Raw genomic sequence first — 24,457 nt, 5'->3', positions numbered from 1 at the left:
CGTAACTAGCGATGGCTCGGTTGTGGATATTCAAATATACAATAATAGTCCATTTATATATGCCCAATGACCAGTAATATGTACCCTCCTGTTGTCATAAATTTCCAGCCCTCTAAGAATCTTCTTCCCAGCATTTCTGGATGAATTTCTCCATGTTAACCTTCTTCTTCATCTGACCTTGAACCCATGGGTGCCGTATCATTTGCCTTGGAGATGGTCTCTCGCGAGCGTCTTTCTTCAGACAGTATTCGATGAACGATTTGAATGCCCCACTCCAGGTTATGTTGAGTTCTGGCTCATCTTTGAGTTCCGGTGTAAAAGTCAGGATCAACGTCAATAGCTCGATCGGTGCGATATTAGCTGTCATCTTGTCGGATCCAAAGGGGAAACAGCCTTGTGCAACTTCCAGTAGTGTTAGCCCGAGTGACCAGACGTCGCATGTAACACTATAAGGTTGACCCTGGATTCTCTCTGGTGCCATGTAGAAGGAAGTTCCCGTGAAAGTTGTCGCCAACGAATTGACTGCTTCACCGCTAACACCAAAATCGCACAGTTTCACCTGGCCCTTGTCGTTGAGTAGAATGTTTTGTGGTTTAATGTCCCGATGAATGATTTTTCTCTCATGTAGGTAGGATAAACCTCGAAGCACAGCTTCTGCAATCTTACCTAGTACTTTTTCACTTATTCTACCACCACGATTGATCAGATTTTTGTATACTGCATCCAATGATCTACCTCCCATGTATTCCATCGCGATGTAAATTGTGCTATTTTGTTTGTCTGTGAACATCCCATAGTATTTCACGATGGAGTCACACTCAAAACTCTTATTAAATTGTAACTCTCTAAAGATCTGCTTTTGGTATTCGGGATCACTGTTCAGGGTGTTGATCGTCTTGAGTGCAAAAATCTTGGAACCATGCTTTAATTTACATTTGGCCACTGAGCCACCAGCACCTTCTCCTAATATCCCCAAAGTTTCTATCTCGTCTTGTAGTTGTGGGTACTCCCACATTTCCTCGTCAAGTTTATCGACATCCTTGCCTGCCATTGGATGCTCATTCACTTGAGTCTCCTTCTTTATCGGGCTACAGTCGCGACTGCTTTGTTCATATGCTGAAAGTAACGTTGAAGGATATGAATCTATCGACTCATTTAATTCTTTCCTCAAATATGGAAACTCTGGGACAGAGCTGTGTGTTGTGGGTCTGCTTATAGAAGAGTCTACCTTTGAAGATCTCATGCTAGGAGAGATAGTCCCACTATGACCATTCTCAGAATTCAATTGCAACCTCTGGAATGAGTCTGAAACGGAGGTAGGATTCTCTGATGAAGGTTTAGAATCCGCTCTAAATTCGCCCGTCAGTGTCAGAGGCGGTAGCGGTGGAGGGACAGGACGTTTCTTCAATGTCTTCAATGTACTCGACGAAGATGCGGAGTAAGGCTGCTGTTGACTATGAGAGGAAAGTGTTGCTTCTGAAGATGATGATCGAGGTGAGGATGTGTATTCGGAATTCTTCAGCCCCATGGGCCTGCCATCAACACTGCCATCTGTTGTACTGGCCGGAGTAGTATTGTTATTCCTCAACAAAGGCGGGAGAGTCAATTTGGGAGACTTTGTATTACGTTTTGAAGCCCCAGGAGGTCTGAAGAGAGATGCCATATCTGACCTATGTAAACCTTGCAAAAGACTTTAGGAAGCGAATTGGAAGTAGCAGACCAGGCAAAAAGTTGCGGTCTTTTAGCAATTGAACCAATCCAATGCAATCAATGCAATCAATGCAACCGTTGATTGTACAAGTTGGCAGGACTCTCTCTCTCTGATGCGATCAATATACTGGCGCTCTTCACTCAAAAGTGTCTATGATGAAACTTCTAATCCTGACCCTCTTGGTAAATACAAACATTCGGGTAACAAGAAAATGATCAAGAAGTCCTACAATATTGAATCTGTGAGTTTATAATGGTCCATCTAGATTCCTGTTTGTTATTTACCACAATGGACTATGACTTGATATTGTAGTATATATCTTGTTCAGTTTTATTGTATATTTTATTCCCATAACTTAAAGAGTTAAGTAGCGAAGCGCAGTAACTAAACATTAATTCGTTCGTATCAGATTAAAAATGAAAGTACAATTATTTATGGTTTATTCAGCAGTCTCTTCCGGCGCATCAGGCGCATCAGCTTCTTCATCCTTCTTCTCTTCTTCGTCTTCTTCCTCTCTGCCAGTGAATGCCTTATAAACGGTAATCAAGCTGTCGTGATCTACCACACCGATTAGATCGTCGATCACTGGGTGGTATGCTACGGTATTTCTCTTACCGTTTTGACCGGTCGACCTTCTACTGCCGCCCGTATGTAGGAATTTTAGACACTGACTTTGCAATAGATCGGCCTTGGCGATATCCATGTCCATAGTGTCCGCGTTGTCGTCGTCAAACTCGGAGAAGAAATATGTTAGATCCCATTGATATATGTTACCACTGCCACCAACGGTTAAGAATTCTGAAGATGAGGTGTGTGAGAATTGTACATCTACAACGGAATCGCCACCAGAGTGGTAAAAATTGATCAATTCGTTTTGCACAGGGTCCTGACCATGCTGCCTGTTTGTGTAGTCCGCTGTAGCGGCTGCTACGGCACGCACGTCCCACACCTTGACGATACCGGTACTTGTACCTGTGGCAAACAGGGTGTCAACAACAGGAGATGAATCGAACGACATGATTCTACCGTTCTTGGGGTCTTTCAACTCCCACAAAGACTTACCCTCGGTTCTTGTATCCCAGAACCGCAGAACGTTGTCGTCGGAGCATGTTGCAAACAAGTGGTTGTCGAAGAATCTCACAGAGTGAGTCACTGTCGCGGGTACATTGATTCTACGCAGGACTTCACCGGGAGTTCCTGAGTTATCAACTATCTTAAGAATACTTTCCTCCTCTTTACCATTTGATTGACACTTGACAAGGGTTTCACAATCATCGGATAGCGCAAAATCGGACACTGCCAAGGAATCAGGTCTCTTAAAGGAATGAATGCTCGAGAAACTTGTACCAGGACCCATCATCTCTTGCATAATATGGACTGGTACCTTGATACCATCTCTGAACCAAGCTAGCGAACCGTTTGTGGACATGGCTAATACATTACTATCGGCAAGCCCATTACTCATATAAGTCAATTTAGTAATATTTTCACCTTGGAAAGTCCATTTCGCTGCTGGTGCTTCCTTCTCGGCCCTTGCAAACGCATCACCGTAATCTGGATCGGGCAAAGATTCACTTGCTTCACCTTCTGGTTTGCGATAAAACGCTCCTAGTGGTAAATCACAATCAACTTCATAAATATCGCTTCCCTGCGAATAAAGGACACTCGTAGTCAAAAGACCCTTCTTCTTATCGGGAACAACTTTATCTGTAAACGTTAATCTCTTTTCAAATTTAGATGTATCCTCCACACGACTATCAAATCGTGGCCTTACGCTAGAAATGTGCTGGTAAAGAAATGGTACTGATTTCTTCCAGATCTTGTATTCCTCGTTTCGAACTTTATTCTTCTTGATATCTGCAGTCATTTTGACCTGATTTAAACTGTTTGGGATTATCGACTTGAATTTCGAAAGTCCAATTGACCTCCAGACGGGACCTTATAGACCTCTTGAGCTAGGCCCCTGTCCCCTTGATAAGCTTATTTCCAATAAGCTGATGAAAAATTCAATCGTCGCCCTAAACGATGATTAAGCAGCATATCACGCCACAAATACGACGAGCATAACAGTAGATTGACGCAGCGATGGCGTTGGCTGTGGCATGCTCTGCATTCTTCTTGTAAAGTTTGATAGTGTAGCACTAAATTGTGCGAATTTGTCAATTCTTGTTGCGTAGTAACTGCTCGTGAAATTGGACCATTAATTGATCCTTTCGCGCTTTGATTAGTAATTCTAGTCTGTCCTGATGGCTTTGTAAAGATCGTAGCTGATCGTTGTATTGCTCCAGTAAGATCGAAGACCAATCAGCATGCTTGTTGCATCGTAATTTCGTGCAAACGCCTTGTATCGTGGTACTTTCATCGTTATATTGGGTTGTAAATTCGTCTTCAGAGCATGGGGTTGCCTCCCAATGAGATGTATACCCACATATACTTCTCTTTTGCTTCCTGTTGGCTGACTTGTTTCTTTGACGATTGTCATTGGACACTTCGTGATGGTTCTCAGAAGAAAAAAGGCTATGATTTACATTCTCGACCCATTGCAAGTAAATCTTTAAACTGTCTAGCTTCTTATTGACTCCGGGGAGCGTTTTCTCTTGCAACTCACTTTGTTTGGACTTTAACTCTTGCAGTCTTTGGTCATCGCTCACAACTTTATCATAGAAGGTGGGATTCTCCTTCCTTATGGCTTCTTCATTGGCAAATGGGGACTCACCATATCTCTGAAACTCGTAGGCAGATTGACCGGAGCTTGATAAGATCTGTTTGATTAAACGCTCTTGCTCATCGCGCCCCATTCCAGCGACTTTTAGTCGCGAAACGGCCTGCTTCATATATTCTTGTCCATGCTCCTCACTACAGTACTTGCTCTCATCTTTACAGGCGTGGAAACAACCATGAAGGCGACATTTGCGTTTCCATATCGTCCTTCGTACTTCAACTCGGCCATCTGTCACCTGTGGAGAGGGCCCAGTTATGCCAGCCTGGCAATAAGGGCAATAAAATGAGAATACGAGCTCTTTGAACTTCTCTGGAATTTTCAAACACGAGAAATGGAACCAGTCATCGCATCCATCGCAACCCACCATCAACTCCCCGGAATCAGTTCTCTTGCACACACAAAACACCTCCTCACCGGTCACTGGAGACTTTTTAACGCTTGAATATTGGGGGCACCATGCTGGTAATGACATAGATCTTAGGTTGAATAGCCGAGCTTACTCACTTTCTCACTTTTTTAATAGTGTTAGTCGCGCTTTACAAGAGATTTCGCATCGGTGATTTAAAGGTTCACCTTAATTGTCATCAATAGTAGCAAAGATGAATCCTCCAGACATCGACCCCAGTGATTTGAAGCAGGTCCCGCCAGAACCGATATTGAACGGCGGGGTACCAGAGGTCAAGGATGATCCCAAGAAGGTATTTGGGATCCCGTTTTATCCAATCTCTAGCAGGTCGGTAGTGCTAGCGTTGAGAAACGTTCAGAAATACTCAACTGTGCCCATGGTTCTGTATTTTCCATTACATGCTATAAACACGATGATAGTTCCCGCAATATCCTCGAAATCCGTTCCTGATGAAGTGCTAATGATGGTTAGGGAACTTATGCCTTCCTTTACGACAAAACTCCTAGTATCATCCTTCATACTGCATGTAGGGAGTGGGATAATACTAAGAATATGGCAAAAATGGAATCAGTCTGCTTTACGGATCAAGAAGAGACATAGTCGACACCACCGTAAGGAGAAACAGCTGAAAGTCACCGATGCAGCTGAGCGAGACTCACAAAGACTCATTGGATTGACTGGTGGACTCTCTGGGTACTTTATCGGTTTCAACAAGCGGTTTAACATCTCACCTCAGGTTTTAAGTGGGTATATCCTAGCACCCGTGTTGGCATACCATGTGGCAATCATGAAGATTATACCGGACTCCTCGAAGTTTTACATAGATATCGATTTCAATTTCGTCAAGTGGATTCTACAAAATGATGACTGGAGAATAAAATGGGTTGCTGGCTTAATCCCATTATCTCTTTTAATATATTCGGGGACCTATCATATCATCGCCGGTATTTGTCAATATTTACAAGTCAGAGACTTACCCACTAGACGTAAGTGGTCCAATTTTATCTTTACTTTAAGTCTGAGTGGATTGGTTGCTATCTACAAACTGAACAAATGGACTCCTTCTCTAGGCGGATCTAATCAATACCAAAAGGTATTCGAAAGAATTTTCCTGGTCTGATCAATCATAAGAACATTGTGTCTATCATATTTATTATTTAATGTCCTGTAAAAAATCTACTTCAACGTTGGGTTGGATTGATGTTTCCTTTCTTGGGTGGGCGATCCATCTTTAGATTGTTCAACAAATTCTCATAACTTTGCTTAACCGTGGCATCTGTTTGCGCATCATCATTCGCCGTGGCAGTGACCACATCATTTTTCTTAATCTTGGAACCAATTTTGGGTGAGTTGCTTGACCTTAAGGAACCCCCGTATATGCTTTCCAGCTCGACGTGTTCGCTATTGACATTATGGATTAAATCTTCGATAGAATCAATACCCTTCGCCTTGATAATGGCATCGCGTAATTCAGCACCTGAAGGAATCTTTGGTAGGATTCTTGGTTGTGCAACCTTCGTCTCCGCTGCTGAAGAAGCCGATGACGAGGTCTGGGAAGTTTGGGGCGATCGTGTCGGGTTAGAAGGAATACGACTATTTGTCAATGTCTTTGTGTCACTATCAGGATAAAGAGACCTTTGTTGTTGGACGAAAAAACCCCACTTATGTAACTCACCTTCTTCTTCTTCCTGTCTCTTACCCAAAGCCGATGTCATCGAATCTTCGCGCAACAATAGAGGCTTACCCGTTATACAATCGATGATACTACCCGAATCGGCAGCCATAACATGTGGATTTGTGTTCAAATCTTGATCAGAAGAACTTGGTGCCGATAAAGCTGCTTCCGAACCGACGTGCTTCAGACCCGGTAATGAAAGCGAGCTTGTACCCAACACCTGCGATACATTCGGAACGTTTGAGAAGATTTCCATGATATTGGATAGGTTCTTTTCCAGCAACAACAGCCGTACCAAATTTTCCTTCTCTCGCAAGGGTAGTTCTCCTGAACTTCTCTTATCGAACATCTCATCGATTGTCGATTGTACTTTGTGATGAACTTTCTGCAGCTTTTCGAAGTACTTCTTTGTCAAGTATCTTCTTGTAGCGTCCGTCTTCATCTCTTCCTCATTCTCGAGACGTTTCAAAATATCTTCGGCAGTCTCTGTGATCAAAGAACCATCAAAGAGCAAATCATCCTGTGAACTAACATCATCTAGGTGGAAATTACTGTCGATATTCTTGTTAACGTTACGCATCAGTAGCAATGCAATCCTGGATTTAATTTCATCAGAGAGGTTTTCATAATCGATATCCAATGCCACTAAATTACCCAAGTCTCTAACAAATGCGTATAACGTGGCTGAAAGGGCGTTTCTTGCAAAGGTTTTTAATTTTTGAGTATCTTCATCTTCACCCTCTGCAATTTCGACCAATGGACCTTGTGACATCAACGAAACGTGGGTCAATGATTTACATTTCGCCAGAATACTACAAGCCATGGACACATCCTTGAAGTTGAGCCCATTGCTATCGATATGAATTCGACTTAAACTGGGGAATCTTGGCAAATATTTGTACATGTAAGGGAACGCATCCGGGAACACCTGTGGTAAACTACTCAAATCCAAAAATTTCAAATTGGGCATGGTTGAGAGGTATTTTAAGATCAACGCCAAATCGTAAGCATTAGGTATGCCAGTACTGTTTAGTGTGAAATATTCCAAATGATCAAAATCAAGTGCGCAAAGTTTACTGACGAGAGGCTTGGTGAAATTCGACAAATCATTGAACGCCAAATCAACACCTTGAATCTTATTCTCAGACATCCACGTCAGTAAGAACTTTAGACAATCAAGATTAATATCCGAGGTTGCCACGCCTAGTTTCAAAGGCACGACAAGATTTTCTCTCTGTGAAAACGAGTTCAAAACTCTCTGGAAAGTCTCTAAAGGCAATTTGCTAAATTTGATACCATTGAGAAGTAGTTCTTCAAGATTCTTACCCTTTCTCTTGGTTAGGACTTGCGCAAATAATGACCAATCCATTTTGTCACGATGTAATCCCTCAGGGCAATCTGCCTTTACCTTGGTTTGCGAAATATCCAATTTCGTCAATGATTTGTTGGTTAGTAAGAACTTACAGAAAACTTTCCAACCTTGTTGATCGATGTTAACGTTCCTGAGACTCAATTTTTCCAGAGATTGTGAGTTAACCAAGGAAACCATTACGGTCTTAAACATTTCAGGAGTCAATGCTACTTTATCGAAAACAACGGTATTGATCGGTACCACTGAGATAAAATCGCAGAACGACAGGATATCGATCAAAGTTGGCTTGGGATTCAGGAACTTGAGGGTATGTAATGGAGCCGTCTTGCCCTTTACCTGGCGTAGAGTAGATGGGATGGGTAAGATTTCTCTCAAGTGACAACATCTTGTGTAAACGACATCCAATGTCAATTCCTTCTTTGTTGCTTCCTCGTGTACCGGGGCAAAATGGTGCTCATGCATGTGGATAGGTTTATCTATGGACAAGTTTGCAATATTTCTATCAATTTCCGGGTTCGCCACTTGAGTTTTAGTTGTCTGTGCATTCGTATGATGATTTTTGAAATTGGCCACTTCATGCTCTATCCTTTGGGCCGCATAATGTGCTTCCTGTTGATGTTTCATAGACTCCTTTGCGGCTCGTTTGTATTCTTCAAGAGCCAATTTGTATTCGCGAGAATCTTTCGTAACCGTGGGATTTGTCGTTGTACTTGAACCGTGAGTAGTAATACCTTGAGAGATTGGTGGAGCTTCACTGATCATATCACTGGGCACCAGTACATTTCCCACCCTTGGTTTACGAGACGGCAGTTGCTGAGGAGGATCAGAATCGAACTTGTCAACTGCAAAATTCACACGCTTGAGCTTTAAAGTAGATATTTCCTGCACCGGTGCTTCGGTCTTTGGTTGCGTCTTATTGAGAGCAATCCGCGTAGGCGACGGTACTCTTGCGGGTGTTTGAGGCCTTACTTCTGGCGATGAAGGTTCTTTAAACGTAGGAGAATTCTTTTTGCCAAAAAGTGAACCAAAAAGGGACCGTTTAGATCTTTCGCCAAGAGAATCAGTTCTCTTCAGATCCGAGGAAGTTACAGAGGAAGATCTTGCACGGGTGGCTGTAGGAGCTGGTGGCACCGCAGGTGCCACCGGAGTGAAAGAAGCAGCAGCAGCAGCAGCTTGCTGTTGCTTATGCTTCTGCTCCTTAGGCTGGGAGGGCTCGTGTTTGTCCCATTCAGGTGGCACCGGTGTGCCACCTTGAGATAATGCACCATTCGAGATAGAAGCAGACCTACTCCGTCGTGTGCCACTCTTAGGGGCTGTCTTCCTCTTCCCTTTATAAAGCCAATCTGTTGGGATATCTCCTGACCTGGTCATCGGTTGATCCAGAGTGCCAAGAGTGATGAATAGGAGAACAAAGTCGTCTTTGGCGGTTAAAATATAAGAGCCCCTCACAGGTGGTATGAGTCCTCGCACCGGGAAAGGAGTAACCCGGCACGAATTAGCGGCTTTACGGAAATTACCATAAACGGCCTTCTAGGCAAATCTTGATTCGTAAGCATTTCTGGATTCTTTTTCTCATGCATATCACAAAGCAGCCAATCCAAGAATGCGCCTTGGCACCAGTGGATATATTGCCGTAGGGCACGTGACCTATTCTCCTTACTCAGCACTTAAACGAAAAACAACCACAAGTATCAAAGGCGAAAGAATATCTTCGAAAAAAACGCGTAAACTTGGTACCCCTAAAAAAATAGTTGACGCGTCAAGGCCGAGATAGTAAATATGCGTGAGATGTGACAAAGCGGCCAGAGTCTTCTTTCGCTGACTCAGTTCCCGGCGTGTCCGACATCGGCTTTATTTCTTTCTCCACCGGCCTATCTCCGCCCCGCTGCGGTTGCACCTTTTTGCAAAGCAACTTAAGCCACACAGCTATATAACTCATCACACTTAAAGAAAGCTTTAACTCTAATTCAGTACTATACTACTCCACATACAAAGAAATACACACAGAGAGACAGAAAAAAATGTTTACACGTTTACTGAGACCAGGATTACAAAATAGTGCAAGGCTTACTACAAAAAGATTATATCATCCTAAAGTGATCGATCATTATACAAATCCTAGAAATGTTGGTTCCCTCGATAAGAAACTGCCAAACGTTGGTACGGGGCTTGTGGGTGCACCAGCTTGCGGAGATGTGATGAAATTACAAATACAAGTCGATGACTCTGGTGTTATTGAAAATGTTAAATTCAAGACTTTTGGTTGTGGTTCCGCAATTGCTTCATCTTCGTATATGACAGAACTAGTGCGAGGCAAGACTTTAGAAGATGCAGCTCGTATCAAAAACACAGAAATTGCCAAGGAATTAAGTCTTCCACCGGTGAAACTGCATTGTTCGATGCTTGCCGAAGATGCCATCAAGGCGGCTATTAAAGATTACCAGACTAAACGTAAGTCAACTGTGCTGCATTGATTGTATGTATATATAAGTTTACTATGTATAATTCTAGGTTGTTACACTAGGTATAGGTATAGGTATATGTATATACGTGTGAAACGACCCTTTAGCTAATAAGTATAATAGGCGATGATGTGAAAAATTTCAACAAGCACCATCACTTCTAGTGATGGTGAAGGGACCTCTGAGATGTCGAGTACGTTGTTTGATGATATTTTTGCTGTGACGGATGTAGATCCAGGTCGGTACAATAAAGTTTCGCGGATCGAAGCGAGTTCAACGACTCAGGACCAGTGTAAATTGTCCCTAGATGTGAATACAGATTTATTCCCAGTGCAATTGCAAGAACAGTTGACAGTAACGATTGCAAGTTCTCTAGGAGTGGACGAGGGTGCTAATGATAGTTCTGCTACTCGTTCGTGGAGGCCGCCACCACCGGGCGAGAGATCTTTGGCGGATGATTACGACTATGTGATGTACGGTACGGCGTACAAATTCGAAGAAGTGTCAAAGGAACTTATCGCTGTGTATTATTCGTTTGGTGGGCTTCTGATGAGACTCGAAGGAAATTACAGATCGTTAAACAACGTTAAGCAAGAAAATGCATATTTGTTGATTCGTCGTTAGGTTTAGCGTTAGATTATACACTACGTACTTAGAAGCCACGTACAAGGTTAAACATGATATTGACAATGATTCCAGCAAATACAGACATCTTTTGTCGTTTGTTGAACAACCCGTTCATGCGCATGAGTAATAGTCCGAATACACCTAGGCAGAACCCGATGCAGATACCAATGAGCAGATCTCGATTGTGTTTGTAGTTGGCGATAGGAACAGAGTTGAACTGTGTGTCTTGAATTGTACCCCCTTCACGGTTCACATCACTCTCCATCCACTGTTCTTCCAATTGTCGTATATCTCGATCATGCGATTGTGTCATCTCTTCTTCTAAATCACCATAGGCAGAACGGAACTGCTGTCTCAGCAGATCGATCTCCTGGTCTGTGAAACCAACGGCTCGCAGTCTATCGAATCCAATAGCTTGTGTGGTAGTACCTTCGCTCGATGGAGAAGTATCATCCAGTGCATCCTCATTGGCCAGTTGGTCGGCACTTAGTCGTTCTGTGCTCACAATACAATGGATATAAAACTTGTTCCCATCTGCTTGTGGCCTTTGTTGTATGAAATATCGGTTCAATTCGTTGGAGAGGTCTGAATGCGAGTTCAACATTGCTCCGCTGCGAATAAACTTAAGTCTGCGACCTTCAGTGGATTGACCACGATGCTCTCGACATTGACTCCTGAGCCAATGAGTGTTAATCTGGCCGTAAGGTATATTCGTGATATCTAGTTGTAAATCACCTATACTAACATCGGAAAACCGTACAACCACGCACCGGCGCAATTCATCTGGACTCCCAGAATCATTATAAAGAGGCAAAAGCGGTTCCTGAGACATCTTGGCCCATTTCAACAGTGCATTGTACCCTGAACCATCTTATCGTATCCCACTTACTGAAATATGGAGCCTGTAACCGGGTAAAAAATAACTTACCGAACTATAAAATCAGCGCATCAAAACTTTTCACCACTACTAAGTTTAACTTCATTTTAAAGAAACCATAATTAATCGTGCGGATTAATAATCCAGGACTCTAAAACCGTGTTGCTCTAATCGACCTTCCAGTTGGTTCTGAGCGTCAAGTCCATCGGAGAGATAAAATTTTTGTTCATCTTAATGCCCTTTTGTGTAATAGACTTAGCTGATTATACAAGGGCTGGTAGAACGTACAGTTTGGCATAGTAATAAATTGCAAAGTAAAATATATTCTTATTCTTATTCTCTATATGTTTTTCATCTTTCTGAAGAAGTCGGTAACTTCGGTGAAAACAACCAGTAGGATACCACCACCTGGTCCCAGTCTCAAAACTTTGGGCACGAAACCTTTGTAAAGCGCTTTGAAACCTTCTTCACGGTATACGATGAAGAGCGATGGCCAGGACCAATTGTATTTTCTGACCACACCGGCAATGACTGCGGTGTTTTGAATTCTGGATTTAACCACATCGAATGGAGTGCTTAGCAAAGAACCAACAGTACCACCGATAGTACCAGCGATCAGATCGTTTCTGGTCTTTTGCATCTTGTTCTCAGGCTTTGGTAACAAACCTCTAGCTTGGAAGATAATACCGAAATATCCGGAATTCCACACTGCATGTCTCCACATGGTGGATTCTAAACCATTGTACATTGCCAACACACCTTCTTTGGCGATAATCTGTTTCACAACATCCACGGGTCCCTTGTAATTCGATCTAGAGTCTTGCAATCTAATCTTGACCAGCTCAAATGGCACAACGACAAAAGCCTCACAGATACCAGCGGATGCACCACTCAGCACTGACAAAGGTTGTGTCAATTGAGCTACACCAAACTCACGCTTGTAAATTTTTTGAAATTCATCGTTACAGGCAAACTTAGTAGCTCTCTTTGGAGCTTCCATCAACACTGGAGAAGAAATACCTTTGTAAAGACGCGAAGCACCTTCTTTAGCGACGATTTTACGAATACAGTCCACCACACCAGTGTAGTGTTCCTGGGCAGCTGCTCCAGTAGCTGCTCCACCGACTTGCAATTGCATTCTGGTCTTCACCACATCCAATGGGTACATAACCAGAATCTCCGAGATACCGGCAACGGCTCCGGCCACGAACTGGTAGAAAAATGGTAATGGTTGCGGTTCAGACATCTCTAGCGCTTCTCAATCTTCTAAGAACCTAGAAACAAACTCCAGGAACGTTTTATCAAAGGTCCTTTCTTATACTAATCGATATCTTTTCATTATTGATATCTTTCCGATGCGCTAAGTGAATGACTGAAAATTTTGCAGTGTAAAAATTGAGAAAAATGAGTCAATGGAGTCAAACAAAAGACTATCCAATCAAAGGTTGAAAGGCCTCCAGATAGTTCAATTGACGTACCATAGAGTATAGTTATCTCTTGGAAAATCGCTCTTGTGTTTGTGTCCTGTCACATAGCGAAAAATTTGGGGTTGTAGATCGTAATCAAGAGCTGGAACTAGAGCCTGCTAGGGTCTTGCATGAGTAATAAGACGCAGCTACTGTGAATTTCTATAAGGCAATGAAAGTAAGTAAATAACTCGCAATTTAAACTGCGATCGTTCTTGAAAAAAAATACATCAAGAATAGACCTTTAAGCGATGAGTTGCCACTCTTTGGGACGGGAAATAAGTGGACAATGCGATTAATAACGTTCCCTGGACAGGGTACACCTATTGCTATACCAGTGTTGAAGTCTGTGATCAGAAATAAATCCAAGGAATTTCAAAATGTGCTCGAAAGGAACGGTAAAGGATCTGATGATTTGTTGCAATACGTGTTGCAGAACCCATCGAGCCCCGGTAGCATAGCAGTGTGTTCGAAATTGTACTATGACTTGTACAGGTCAAGTGTGCGAGAAGATTCAGGACAGGAGATCTTGTTGGGACACTCTTTAGGGGAATTGACCTGTTTGAGTGCCAACTCGCTGTTCTCATTGAGGGATCTTTTTGACATTGCCAACTATAGAAATGAGCTGATGGTTAGGTGTACGGAGAAGTACCTACATGCGCATAGGATTAGTCGGTCGTCGCTCTTTGAGATGTGGGCTCTGTCGTCTCCACGAGCCACTGACTTACCTCAGGAGGTCAAACAACTACTCTCGTCTTTGCCGATCCAAACTGTTTCCATTGCGAATGCTAATTCTGTGAAGCAGTGTGTCGTGACGGGGCTCGTGGAAGACCTGGAGTCACTTAGAACAGAATTGCATTTGCGGTTTCCGTTACTCAGAATTACAGAATTGACAAACCCTTTCAATATTCCGTTCCACAACAGTGCTGTGTTGGGGCCTGCTCATGGGCAATTGTACGAATATATTTGGCAGATACTGAAGAAAAACCATACCAATACGTTTACAGAATTGGAGTCACCGATAATAGCCAATCTGGATGGCCAAATCTCTACATTGGTGCACCATGCGCTAGAGCGGTTTGTCAAATGCAGTAGCAATACAGTTCAATTCACCATGTGTTACAATACAATCAATGAGGACTTGAAGGGCCAACTTGAAGAGTCTGTTTCCATGGGACCAGGAGCAGTGATTTACAATTTGATAAGAAGGAACTGCCCTGATTTGAAAAATTACGAATATTCTTCTTTAACGACAATTGAAAAGTATAATGACGACCATGAGATTAAGACGTAATGAGCAATTCTGTTCTCTTTATGATATAGGTATGAAGTTACCGACTATACAAATAGGTATATTATACCTATCTCTTCTTATCGTGAAACTAAAACAACAAGGTTTTCGCCTACGGCCATCTCTGGTTCGCAAGTTACAGCTCGTTAACACAGCTTTTTGGCCTTTATCGAATGCGATAGAACCATATTTCTCCCAAAAGTTAACGGCACTTTCCTCAGTCATTAATTCATAAATTGCAAGTTTCCCGTCGCGCAGATCGTCAACGGTGCAATCGACCAGAGACGCAAATTCCTTGTTCGCCCTATAGATTTCACCCGTGCGTCTCCATAGGCACGCTGGCATACTCATGGATGTGAAGACGCGATCGTACGATAGTAACATTCTTTCAAAACCTTCTTCTACGAGAACCAAATCGACGTCCTTCAAGGACCTTGCAATGGCTCTAAACGCTGGACGAATCGTCGAAAGAGGTTTTAGAATTCGTTGTTTGGAATATTGGTTCATGTATCTGTCCATATAGTTTTGTAATCTGGAATAACCCTGTGCATAGTTGTATGGTTGCAGCAGTCCCGCCTCTAGTTTGGCATTTATCACCAGCTTCAATCGATCCTCTGGAGTCATTTCAGTCGAGGGATCTGCAGCTGTCAGAAAGAAATGTTCTTTCGGTGTTGGAGCATTGTTATCGCCTTTCAATTGTTGATCCTCATCTATAATTATCGGAGTTGTTTCTTGACCGTCATAAGGTTTCGATCCATCGTCCTGCGATTTCTCCTGTCGATCCGATTGATTCACCAGGAGAGGATCTTCCAACATGTTCAAGAACTCATTGAGAGAGCTGAATTCTGATCCCACATGCTCTGATACAAACGTAGGCTGTTGTGGCAGGAAACTAGGTGTTCTAGTCATAGCGCTGGTCAGCTGTTCTGCTCCTCCCGGTGGCAAACCAATATCCCCGGTTGATTCTTCAGCTGCTGGTGCTGGTGTAGTAGGACCCATTGAATTTCCCAAATTTTCATCTGTACATAGATGGGCAATATCTCGTTTGATACATCTTGTACAGGGACGTTGCTCGTCGCAGACCAAGTGAGATCTTCTGCAAAAAACGCACGACCTCCAATTCTTCTTAGGCCTTTTTTCAGTTCCACTCATCCTCGAAATTTCAGCTATCGCTCTTTGTCTTGGCCACTCTCTTCGTATGAGTCCTGTTCTTTAAACCCGGGGGTTGAAAAGTTATTCACTTTATCACCAATAGAAAGTAGCCATAAAGAACTAATGAACAGGATCGGGCTGTTAAGACTCCGTCAACCATTGTGGAATGTATCACGATTTAGCGTATCGAGGCAGGTTGGTCTTGCAAGAGGTGTAAGGTTCCAGTCTTCTAATATCAATTTCGACAAGTTAACTAGAGCAGAAATCAAATACCTGCGTGAACAAAAAATTGCCAAAGAACGTAAACTCAAGAGCCGTACCATTGCATTCTATTTCAGTAGTATCGCAATTGTATTTTTGGGATTAGCATATGCAGCAGTACCTCTTTACAGAGCCATCTGTGCTCGTACCGGTTACGGTGGTATACCAATCACAGATAGAAGAAAGTTTACTGATGACAAACTGATCCCAGTGAATACAGATAAGAGGATACGTGTAGCATTTACCAGTGAGGTTTCTCAGATTCTACCTTGGAAATTCATACCGGAGCAACGTGAAGTTTACGTCCAGCCCGGTGAGACGGCACTAGCATTTTACAAAGCCAAGAACAACAGTGATAAAGATATAATTGGGATGGCAACGTATAGTATCACTCCGGGTGAAGCTGCACCCTATTTTAACAAGATCCAATGCTTCTGTTTCGAAGAGCAGAAATTAGCGGCAGGTGAAGAAATCGATATGCCGGTTTTCTTCTTCATAGACCCAGATTTCGTCAGCGATCCCGCCATGAGAAACATCGACGACATTATCCTGCACTATACATTTTTCAGGGCTCATTATGCTGATGGATCTGCTGTCTCAGATGGAGTTGTCACGAATACTGCTGAGATGAATGGTCGACTTTTGTCGCCTGTTGTCGCCGAGAAATAAATTAACTTGTAAATATGTATATTCCTAAATATAAATCACCTTAATGAGGGAACCCGTTTATCGTAATACTGGGACTTGGTGGAGGCCTATTAAGATCCCCACTACTACCACTTGCGGTGGTGTTGATTTTGAGAGTTGGAGAAAACCTTGGGGGAGAACGTGTTTTGTGCATTCCCGGCAAGGGTTCCTGATAGTAGTGTAGCTTGGACTCATTATCAAATTTCAACAAAGTAGGAGAATCCAAATTATTTCGATCAGGAGATAACGATGGACTGCCAAGTGATAAAGAGGATGAATTGACCCCAGTCTTAGATGTGTCTGTGTCTATCGAAAGTACCGGTTTATCCTTCCCACCTATTTGTTCACTCGATTCCCTAACCTGATCTACAGATTTTGCACGCGGCCTTGCTAGCAATGATTCAGTGAGATATATTCTGAAAGAATGACCGTTTCCCAGCAACGATTCTTTCAGATAGTCATATACTTTTACAGCCGCAACCTCATCCTCGAAAATCAACACTATTCTGTTGAGAAATGCCAATGGAGTATAATATTGCAATTTACGCTTTAATTCGGGGAACTTTTGTTCAAATAGCTGTCTTTCCAATTCTACAGGCCATTTAGATTCAAGTTGTTTCTTTGGTATATCCGTAATCAGAATTTGAGTTCTTGGTTCTTTCAACTTTGTGTCCATTTCTGACATCTTTCACACCGTTGGATCTTTAATAAATAGTTGATCAATCACAGACTGATAACAACACTCTGAAGGGTCTTGATAAATGGTATATGTGACGGGCGTATTGTACTTATAATACTAAGAGGGATCGCCGCGTACAAAGCGACTGCGCCGCATGCGCCTCTTAATCAGTGGATAGAAGGCTGATTACATACTCAGCAAGCGCCGATTAGCGATTATGGATATATTGAATGTATTGGTGAGTTGAAGATGCATAATTTGACCGCAGTTGCAGAAGGATCTTTGACCCTTGTATCTTATGGTAAAGCATCAGATGATTTTATTTCGTTGGACTGTTTTGGAAGTGTGGTGTTGGGATGCACAGGAGAAATCTCTACACCCTTTGAAAAATAAGTTTTTCAAGATACCGGGCGCTCGCGCGTCGCGCCGTCGCGACGTCAAATTTTTTTTGGAAAAGTGATGCCGCTCTCTCATGTAATTTTTCACTGACGCAACTAGGCGATGGGGCAGGAATATGATATTCTCAAGATATATCATCAATATTCAATTATTACCATATAATTTAGTCGAATCTTAATACACCGATCGTCAGCTACAATGGTTTTCCTAAAGATTGTCAAGACTTCTGCTTACCACTCCCGTTTCCAAACTCCCTTCAGAAGAAGAAGAGAAGGTAAGACCGATTACTACCAAAGAAAGAGACTAGTCGCTCAACACAAGGCCAAGTATGCTACTCCAAAATACAGACTAGTTGTCAGATTCACCAACAAGGACATCATCTGTCAAATCATTTCTTCTACTATCACTGGTGACATTGTCTTGGCTGCTGCTTACTCTCACGAATTGCCAAGATACGGTATCACTCACGGTTTGACCAACTGGTCTGCTGCTTACGCCACTGGTTTGTTGATCGCCAGAAGAACTTTGCAAAAGCTAGGTTTGGATGAGACTTACAAGGGTGTTGAAGAAGTTGAAGGTGAATACGAATTGACCGAAGCTGTTGAAGACGGTCCACGTCCTTTCAAGGTCTTCTTGGACATTGGTTTGCAAAGAACCACCACCGGTGCTAGAGTCTTCGGTGCTCTAAAGGGTGCCTCTGACGGTGGTTTGTACGTTCCACACTCTGAGAACAGATTCCCAGGCTGGGATTTCGAAGCCGAAGAGTTGGACGCTGACATGTTGAGATCCTATATCTTTGGTGGTCACGTTTCTCAATACATGGAAGAATTGGCTGATGATGATGAGGAGAGATTCTCTGAGTTGTTCAAGGGTTACTTGGCTGACGATATCGATGCTGACTCTGTCGAGGACATCTACTCTTCTGCTCACGAAGCTATCAGAGAGGACCCATCTTTCAAGGCCACTGAAAAGAAGTTCACCAAGGAACAATACGCTGCTGAATCCAAGAAGTTCAGACAAGTCAAATTGACCAAGGAACAAAGAGACGAACGTGTTGCTGCCAAGATCGCTGCTTTGGCAAACAGCCAATAAGTTACATAATATATTTTTATCTGTATATTTGTAAACTGAATTTCTCGAGCTTCATTGACTATGCGATTTTTCTACATTAGATAAGTAATTAACCTTTTGGGGTTCAATTGAAAAAGTATCAGGAGCTGGGAAGGAATCATCTCGACTAGGTACAAACTCAATCTGATGATAAATGTCTACAACTCGTTCTCATCGGAGGAAAAATAGTCACCTTTTCTCACAAAGGAAGAACTCTGATTCAACCGATATGTCAATTGAGCTCAATTCGTTTTCATACCCTAATCCTAATGATATTGAAAGCCAACCAAGACCAGAAGAGCCAAATCCAGTACCGCAATGGAGTTTTAGAAATCGGAAAGTTCCCAAGTTTACATTCATGGCCATAGCTATTTCACTTATGTTGTCATTCTTTTTACTCATTCCAATGTACAAGACCACTAGTGTTGCAAAAAATGACCCAGTACCGCATAAAGATGATCAGACATCTTCCAAGAAGGCATTTACAATTAAAGAGGTGCTGAATGGTGACTTCTTAAACAGCGAGAAGGCATTTCATTTTATCAACCCTTCAAGTTCAATATTACATCATGATGAAGATCCGGGGCTCTTTCTCACCACTGAAACTGATTCGAATGACCAAACGAGATTTGTCGCAAGGCAATTATATGACCCAGGGTTTAGTGAAAACCTGGGTCCTAATCATTTCTCTTATGAAGGTTCCGATCACGTTGTTCAGAAGGTTCAAGTGAATTATCGACTCGATAGAATGATAATGGGAACCAATTTGGAGCCTGAATTTAGACATTCTTCGAAAGGTTATTACTGGCTTAAGGATTTGGAACAAGGCACAATGAAACCGATCAAACCTGAAAGCTCAATGGACCTGACCTTGATATCGTATGTTCATTTCTCCCCGGGATACAATTTCATCTATTTTGTTTGGGAGAATAACCTTTTCATCCAGAACGTTTACAGTGGGGAGTCTGCTAGTCAGATCACATTTGATGGATCTGAGGATGTGTTCAATGGGAAACCCGATTGGGTTTACGAGGAAGAAATCATGGCCACTGGCCAGACCGTTTGGTGGTCTCCAGATGATACCAAGATGATTTTTGCAAGGTTTGATGATACCGAGGTCGAATCTTATTACCTGAGTAAGTATACCACCAATAGTGAGTATCCGCCTATGTCGAGCATCAAATATCCAAAACCCGGTACTTCAAACCCAATGGCCAAACTTTATTTGTTTAATTTGAATGAAGGTGTCCTATATCAACTAAGCGATCTAGCAATAGATGACGAAGAACCTGTCATAACAGATACAATACTCTACAATGGTGTCTGGCTCAACTCTGACTCATTCATTTTCAAAATCACTGATCGCACATCAAGGAGGATGGCCATAAAGGTTTACAACGCAAAGCAGAGTAGTCTCAAGACCGTACGTTCCATAGATTCGGCTTCGTTTGATGGATGGTTCGAAAAGTCTAAAAACATACTATCGATTCCACCTAATGAAGTGAGCGGCCGAGAAGGATATGGGTATGTTGATATACAAGCTGACGCCGATGGCTTCAACCATCTATTTTACTTCAAGTCTATCGAAGACGCCCAAGGTACACAACTCACAAGAGGTGACTGGGAAATAACTGACACAGGTATTGTCGGCTTTGAATACGATACAAACACCGTTTATTTCACTGCTAATGAGATAGATCGCATGTCGCAGCATCTGTACAGTGTGTCTATTGATCCTGCAGAGGAAGCTCATTTGAAAATCTTGCAGAACGCTGATGCCAAGGATTTCTATCACTTTAAGTTGAGTTCAAGTGGTAGATACGCTCTGATGAAAATGCTGGGTCCAGAAGTTCCTTACACAGCTGCTGGGCTTCTACCAGATCTGCTTGATTTTAGGAAGGTGGATCAGAAACGCGTTTTTGAAATTACTGACAACGCTAAGCTAAATGAATCGTTGGAAAACCTTGCTTTACCAATCAAAAGTCATAAAACTATGTCAACTGAAGACGGCTTGATTCTTGATTATATTGAAATAAAACCAGCTCACATGGATCCAAAGAAAAAATATCCACTTTTGGTGAATGTCTATGGCGGACCAGGGTCCCAGACGTATACGGAGAAGTTCAATGTGTTTTTTGAAGAAGCTGTATCTTCAGGTTTAGATGCGATTGTCCTTCAAATCGAACCCAGGGGCACTGGTGGAAAAGGCTGGAAATTTAGATCTACCGTAAAGGACAAGATAGGCTATTGGGAGCCGCGTGATATCACCATGGTGACCAGAAACTTTATTCAACACAACGAGGCTAACATTGATAAAAACAAAACTGCTATTTGGGGTTGGTCATATGGCGGTTACACCTCTTTAAAATCTGTGGAATATGACCAAGGCGAAACCTTCAAATATATGATGGCTGTTGCTCCCGTAACCAATTGGACTTACTACGACTCCTTCTACACAGAAAGGTACATGAACGAACCATCAGACAACGTTAAAGGATACAGTGACATTGCACCGGTTCAAGACTTAGATGCATTTAGCAAGTTAGATCGCTTTCTAATTATGCATGGCTCAGCGGATGATAATGTGCATATTCAAAATACATACCAATTCATTGATGGGCTAGATCTTCAGGGGGTGACAAACTACGATATGCATATATTCCCAGATTCAGACCATTCTATCCGACACCATAATGCCCAAAGAATAGTGTTTGAGAGGCTTTACTCCTGGCTGAGTGATGCTTTCTCTGGTCACTTTCACACTAATAAAGTTTCATGAGTTGATACGGCTTTGCCAAGCGAAGTACGTGAATTTGTATTCTTAGAACATTATAAATTGTCTGAGGACTGATGTAATAAAATTCAGGCTTTGGCCTTCCTTTTCTTAGCCGCAGAGGCTTTTGCAGGTGGAGTCTTAGCTTTCCTCTTTGTCGGTCTTGCCTTCTGTTTGATCAATTTGTCTTTCTTCACATCGTTATCTTCTTGCGTGTCATCTTCGTCAGCTGGAGGAACTGAATCATCAGCATCAACAATGTCTTCAAAATCGGGAGTGCTGGTCGAGACGGCCGCACTGGCGGCAGTGGTAGCACCTGTTCTGTAAATTGCGACAGGATGAGTTGTGCTGTTGTATTTTCTGGTGAAAGCTGTTTTGACCGCTGTAGGTATTTTCTTCAATGTAGCATCAGTTGCATCAGGACCAATCATGAATTCCATGATGGTGTCCCAATCCTCTTTTGTTAAATAATAGCCATCCATAAAGGCGATAACGGGAGCAATACCATCAGCTCCTGTTTTCAGAATTGGGTTCAAAAGCCTGTTCTTAAGGGCAGGTAGGTAATCGAGTCTTAAGCTTATCTTATCCGCTGATGTACTCAATTTTGTATGATAGTGCAACTCTTGAAGTAATCTGCTATACTTCCCTGCTTTAGAATTTTGACCTAGCCATGCAGTGAAATTGATCCTTCCAGCCATCTGACCTGCAACCAAAGACGAAGGATATACAGACGATAGGATGGCATGCAGTGGCAAAAGACTCCACAATTGCTCACTGCTTCTGATTCGCTTTTCTACGAGGTTCGACTGAGAAATGCTTTCTGCTGCTTCAGCGACAGCGCTCAAATGCGATTGTCCTTTCTTAAGGTTGGAGGGTCTTGTACTGAGATAATTTTCCTGTATCATTAACGGTGCAAAGTCAAAGTCGTCAAAATACAAGGCGATCTTTTCATTGAGATTGAAGTGCTGTGCGCCATTTTCAGTATATATGCGGCCATCTAGCAATTTATGGGCGATGTCGAATGGCTTTAACGCAATGTTCTTCTCCCATGCTGCTGAAATCTCTGTTATATTTTCGTGATTGATCTGCTTAGATGTTTTAGTAATGGTTGACAAAAGATTAACGATCTGCCTTATATCTCCTCTAGTAGCTTGCACCAACTTATCAATGACGTTGGGGTCTAGTTTGAATTTTTCTCTTACGGCAATGGTCATCAGTCTCGCTTTGATACTGTTTGCATCAGGTCGCCTGAACTGTACATCCAGACAAACTCTGTCGAAGGGTCTCATTTTTGGCAAATTACGCTCATTGCAGATTAGTATCATCGGCGTGGAGGTTTTACGGCAGAAACTAGCCAATTGCCCAACACCACCTCTATCACCACCACTCATACCATCAACTTCATCCATGATAATCACGAATTTCTTACCATTGGAGCCGCTTGGGTCCGTCCTGCCCTTGAAATAGCCGAAAACAGACATGTTGTCTAACGAATTCTTTATTCCATTATTCAAAAGACTCTTGGAACGAACATCGGAAGCATTTTGCTCTAATATGTCATACCCAAGCTCTTTTGCCACAAGATGTGCTGCGGTAGTCTTACCGATACCTGGAGGGCCATATAGCATAGCTGATCTGAAAACCCCAGTGCCATGTCTTCCTGCGCTTTTGAATCCGTTTCTTCTACTCTCTTCCCAGTTGGTTAACCAGTTTTTCAGCTTTGATACGCTGCTCTTATTACCACATATCTGCTGTAGGTTAGTAGGTGCATACTTGACGGTCCATAGTTTATAAGCTTCATCTACCTTATCTGCCTCTTTCACTTGTTCACCAGAAGCACGGGCTGCCGATACTCTCCTAGCCCTTTCCCTCTCCTGGTTCGCCATCTCTTCCGCTTCTTGAATAGCCTGTTTCTCCTGTTCTTCGATCTTTTGACGAGCTTTTTCCGCAGCAGCACCTTCACCACCTTCAGCTGGCATACCAGCGATCAACTGCTTGAACCCGTCCTCGTCAATTGCTTTAATACCCAACTTTTTGATATTTTCAAGCTTCTTTGGTCCTGCCTCATCGCCAAGAACCACAACAGAAGTCCGACTGGAAATCGACTTCGTCACACGAGCACCATACCTCTTGGCGAGGGCTTCAGCCTGTCCTCTCTCGATGTTGGGGAGAACACCAGTGAAAACCATTGTCAATCCTAGCAAACAATTAGGTTTACCTTCTGGAAAGTCAAGAGCTGAAGAATCTGGTAAATCCCCTGATGAACCCTGAGCAGGTCTATTTCTGAAATCAAAACTAACATTCTCCTTAACATGTACACCTGAAAGATCCACAGAGGGTATTTTCTGAAGAACATCATTTGCTGTGACGCTTTCCGCTGCCGAGGTTACATTGCCAGTTGTTGGCGATGCCTTCTTGTGAACAGGTGCTTTCTTTGCCGGAGGTTTAGCAGATGTGGCAGGCCTAGATCTCTTGGTCTCTACTTTCTCAACAGATGGCTGGCGTCTTTTCTTGGCAGGAATTTCATGCTCATCATCATCATCATCGTCATCACCTAAATCAATAACTTCTGGTTTCACTGATCTCTTGGTAGTGACAGACTTAGCCGGTTTCTGGCCCGGTTTGCCCTCTTGCTTGAAAAATTCCGTTATATTAACCATTGGAAGGCCAATCTATGGAGTAACAGAATAATTAGCAATAGAATTCAAAGTTCAACGTCTTCTCTGCTTCTTTCATTGATCTATATCTAACGTGTCTCTCTGATTTTTCACTGATTAAAGGGCCTAT

General features: G+C 42.6%; 16 protein-coding genes across 16 annotated transcripts; 7 read left to right on the top strand and 9 right to left on the bottom strand.

Moving 5' to 3' along the window:
• Positions 1–112: 112 nt before the first annotated feature.
• MKK1 (mitogen-activated protein kinase kinase MKK1) lies at positions 113–1,663 on the bottom strand (the record flags this gene model as incomplete). Its single annotated transcript, XM_003679093.1, has 1 exon — positions 113–1,663. The coding sequence occupies one exon, from the start codon at positions 1,661–1,663 to the stop codon at positions 113–115; it is 1,551 nt and encodes a 516-aa protein (XP_003679141.1).
• Positions 1,664–2,150: 487 nt separating this feature from the next.
• On the bottom strand, positions 2,151–3,578 carry TDEL0A05970 (WD repeat RBAP46/RBAP48/MSI1 family protein; the record flags this gene model as incomplete). Its single annotated transcript, XM_003679092.1, has 1 exon — positions 2,151–3,578. The coding sequence occupies one exon, from the start codon at positions 3,576–3,578 to the stop codon at positions 2,151–2,153; it is 1,428 nt and encodes a 475-aa protein (XP_003679140.1).
• Positions 3,579–3,870: 292 nt separating this feature from the next.
• SPP1 (Spp1p) lies at positions 3,871–4,905 on the bottom strand (the record flags this gene model as incomplete). Its single annotated transcript, XM_003679091.1, has 1 exon — positions 3,871–4,905. The coding sequence occupies one exon, from the start codon at positions 4,903–4,905 to the stop codon at positions 3,871–3,873; it is 1,035 nt and encodes a 344-aa protein (XP_003679139.1).
• A 127-nt stretch (positions 4,906–5,032) lies between these two features.
• On the top strand, positions 5,033–5,959 carry MCP1 (Mcp1p; the record flags this gene model as incomplete). Its single annotated transcript, XM_003679090.1, has 1 exon — positions 5,033–5,959. One exon carries the CDS (start codon positions 5,033–5,035, stop codon positions 5,957–5,959), a length of 927 nt encoding a protein of 308 aa, XP_003679138.1.
• Positions 5,960–6,020: 61 nt separating this feature from the next.
• On the bottom strand, positions 6,021–9,257 carry TDEL0A05940 (uncharacterized protein; the record flags this gene model as incomplete). Its single annotated transcript, XM_003679089.1, has 1 exon — positions 6,021–9,257. The coding sequence occupies one exon, from the start codon at positions 9,255–9,257 to the stop codon at positions 6,021–6,023; it is 3,237 nt and encodes a 1,078-aa protein (XP_003679137.1).
• A 650-nt stretch (positions 9,258–9,907) lies between these two features.
• ISU2 (putative iron-binding protein ISU2) lies at positions 9,908–10,360 on the top strand (the record flags this gene model as incomplete). The annotated part of the gene is made up of 1 exon (XM_003679088.1): positions 9,908–10,360. The coding sequence occupies one exon, from the start codon at positions 9,908–9,910 to the stop codon at positions 10,358–10,360; it is 453 nt and encodes a 150-aa protein (XP_003679136.1).
• Positions 10,361–10,534: 174 nt separating this feature from the next.
• On the top strand, positions 10,535–10,972 carry RPB8 (DNA-directed RNA polymerase core subunit RPB8; the record flags this gene model as incomplete). The annotated part of the gene is made up of 1 exon (XM_003679087.1): positions 10,535–10,972. The coding sequence occupies one exon, from the start codon at positions 10,535–10,537 to the stop codon at positions 10,970–10,972; it is 438 nt and encodes a 145-aa protein (XP_003679135.1).
• A 28-nt stretch (positions 10,973–11,000) lies between these two features.
• On the bottom strand, positions 11,001–11,807 carry DSC3 (Dsc3p; the record flags this gene model as incomplete). Its single annotated transcript, XM_003679086.1, has 1 exon — positions 11,001–11,807. The coding sequence occupies one exon, from the start codon at positions 11,805–11,807 to the stop codon at positions 11,001–11,003; it is 807 nt and encodes a 268-aa protein (XP_003679134.1).
• Positions 11,808–12,192: 385 nt separating this feature from the next.
• ODC2 (mitochondrial 2-oxodicarboxylate carrier) lies at positions 12,193–13,098 on the bottom strand (the record flags this gene model as incomplete). Its single annotated transcript, XM_003679085.1, has 1 exon — positions 12,193–13,098. One exon carries the CDS (start codon positions 13,096–13,098, stop codon positions 12,193–12,195), a length of 906 nt encoding a protein of 301 aa, XP_003679133.1.
• Positions 13,099–13,607: 509 nt separating this feature from the next.
• MCT1 ([acyl-carrier-protein] S-malonyltransferase) lies at positions 13,608–14,612 on the top strand (the record flags this gene model as incomplete). Its single annotated transcript, XM_003679084.1, has 1 exon — positions 13,608–14,612. The coding sequence occupies one exon, from the start codon at positions 13,608–13,610 to the stop codon at positions 14,610–14,612; it is 1,005 nt and encodes a 334-aa protein (XP_003679132.1).
• An 18-nt stretch (positions 14,613–14,630) lies between these two features.
• Positions 14,631–15,761, bottom strand: RDS2 (gluconeogenesis transcription factor RDS2; the record flags this gene model as incomplete). The annotated part of the gene is made up of 1 exon (XM_003679083.1): positions 14,631–15,761. One exon carries the CDS (start codon positions 15,759–15,761, stop codon positions 14,631–14,633), a length of 1,131 nt encoding a protein of 376 aa, XP_003679131.1.
• A 123-nt stretch (positions 15,762–15,884) lies between these two features.
• COX11 (Cox11p) lies at positions 15,885–16,691 on the top strand (the record flags this gene model as incomplete). The annotated part of the gene is made up of 1 exon (XM_003679082.1): positions 15,885–16,691. One exon carries the CDS (start codon positions 15,885–15,887, stop codon positions 16,689–16,691), a length of 807 nt encoding a protein of 268 aa, XP_003679130.1.
• Positions 16,692–16,731: 40 nt separating this feature from the next.
• Positions 16,732–17,385, bottom strand: RCN2 (Rcn2p; the record flags this gene model as incomplete). The annotated part of the gene is made up of 1 exon (XM_003679081.1): positions 16,732–17,385. The coding sequence occupies one exon, from the start codon at positions 17,383–17,385 to the stop codon at positions 16,732–16,734; it is 654 nt and encodes a 217-aa protein (XP_003679129.1).
• A 600-nt stretch (positions 17,386–17,985) lies between these two features.
• On the top strand, positions 17,986–18,879 carry RPL5 (60S ribosomal protein uL18; the record flags this gene model as incomplete). Its single annotated transcript, XM_003679080.1, has 1 exon — positions 17,986–18,879. The coding sequence occupies one exon, from the start codon at positions 17,986–17,988 to the stop codon at positions 18,877–18,879; it is 894 nt and encodes a 297-aa protein (XP_003679128.1).
• A 172-nt stretch (positions 18,880–19,051) lies between these two features.
• Positions 19,052–21,676, top strand: STE13 (Ste13p; the record flags this gene model as incomplete). The annotated part of the gene is made up of 1 exon (XM_003679079.1): positions 19,052–21,676. The coding sequence occupies one exon, from the start codon at positions 19,052–19,054 to the stop codon at positions 21,674–21,676; it is 2,625 nt and encodes an 874-aa protein (XP_003679127.1).
• An 83-nt stretch (positions 21,677–21,759) lies between these two features.
• Positions 21,760–24,330, bottom strand: RFC1 (replication factor C subunit 1; the record flags this gene model as incomplete). The annotated part of the gene is made up of 1 exon (XM_003679078.1): positions 21,760–24,330. One exon carries the CDS (start codon positions 24,328–24,330, stop codon positions 21,760–21,762), a length of 2,571 nt encoding a protein of 856 aa, XP_003679126.1.
• Positions 24,331–24,457: the final 127 nt, after the last annotated feature.

This window comes from Torulaspora delbrueckii, chromosome 1 (assembly GCF_000243375.1).
Source record: "Torulaspora delbrueckii CBS 1146 chromosome 1, complete genome".
NCBI classification, from domain to species: domain Eukaryota; kingdom Fungi; phylum Ascomycota; class Saccharomycetes; order Saccharomycetales; family Saccharomycetaceae; genus Torulaspora; species Torulaspora delbrueckii.
Note: the sequence above shows the minus strand (reverse complement) of the source record. Positions and strands in the feature narration are given on the sequence as shown.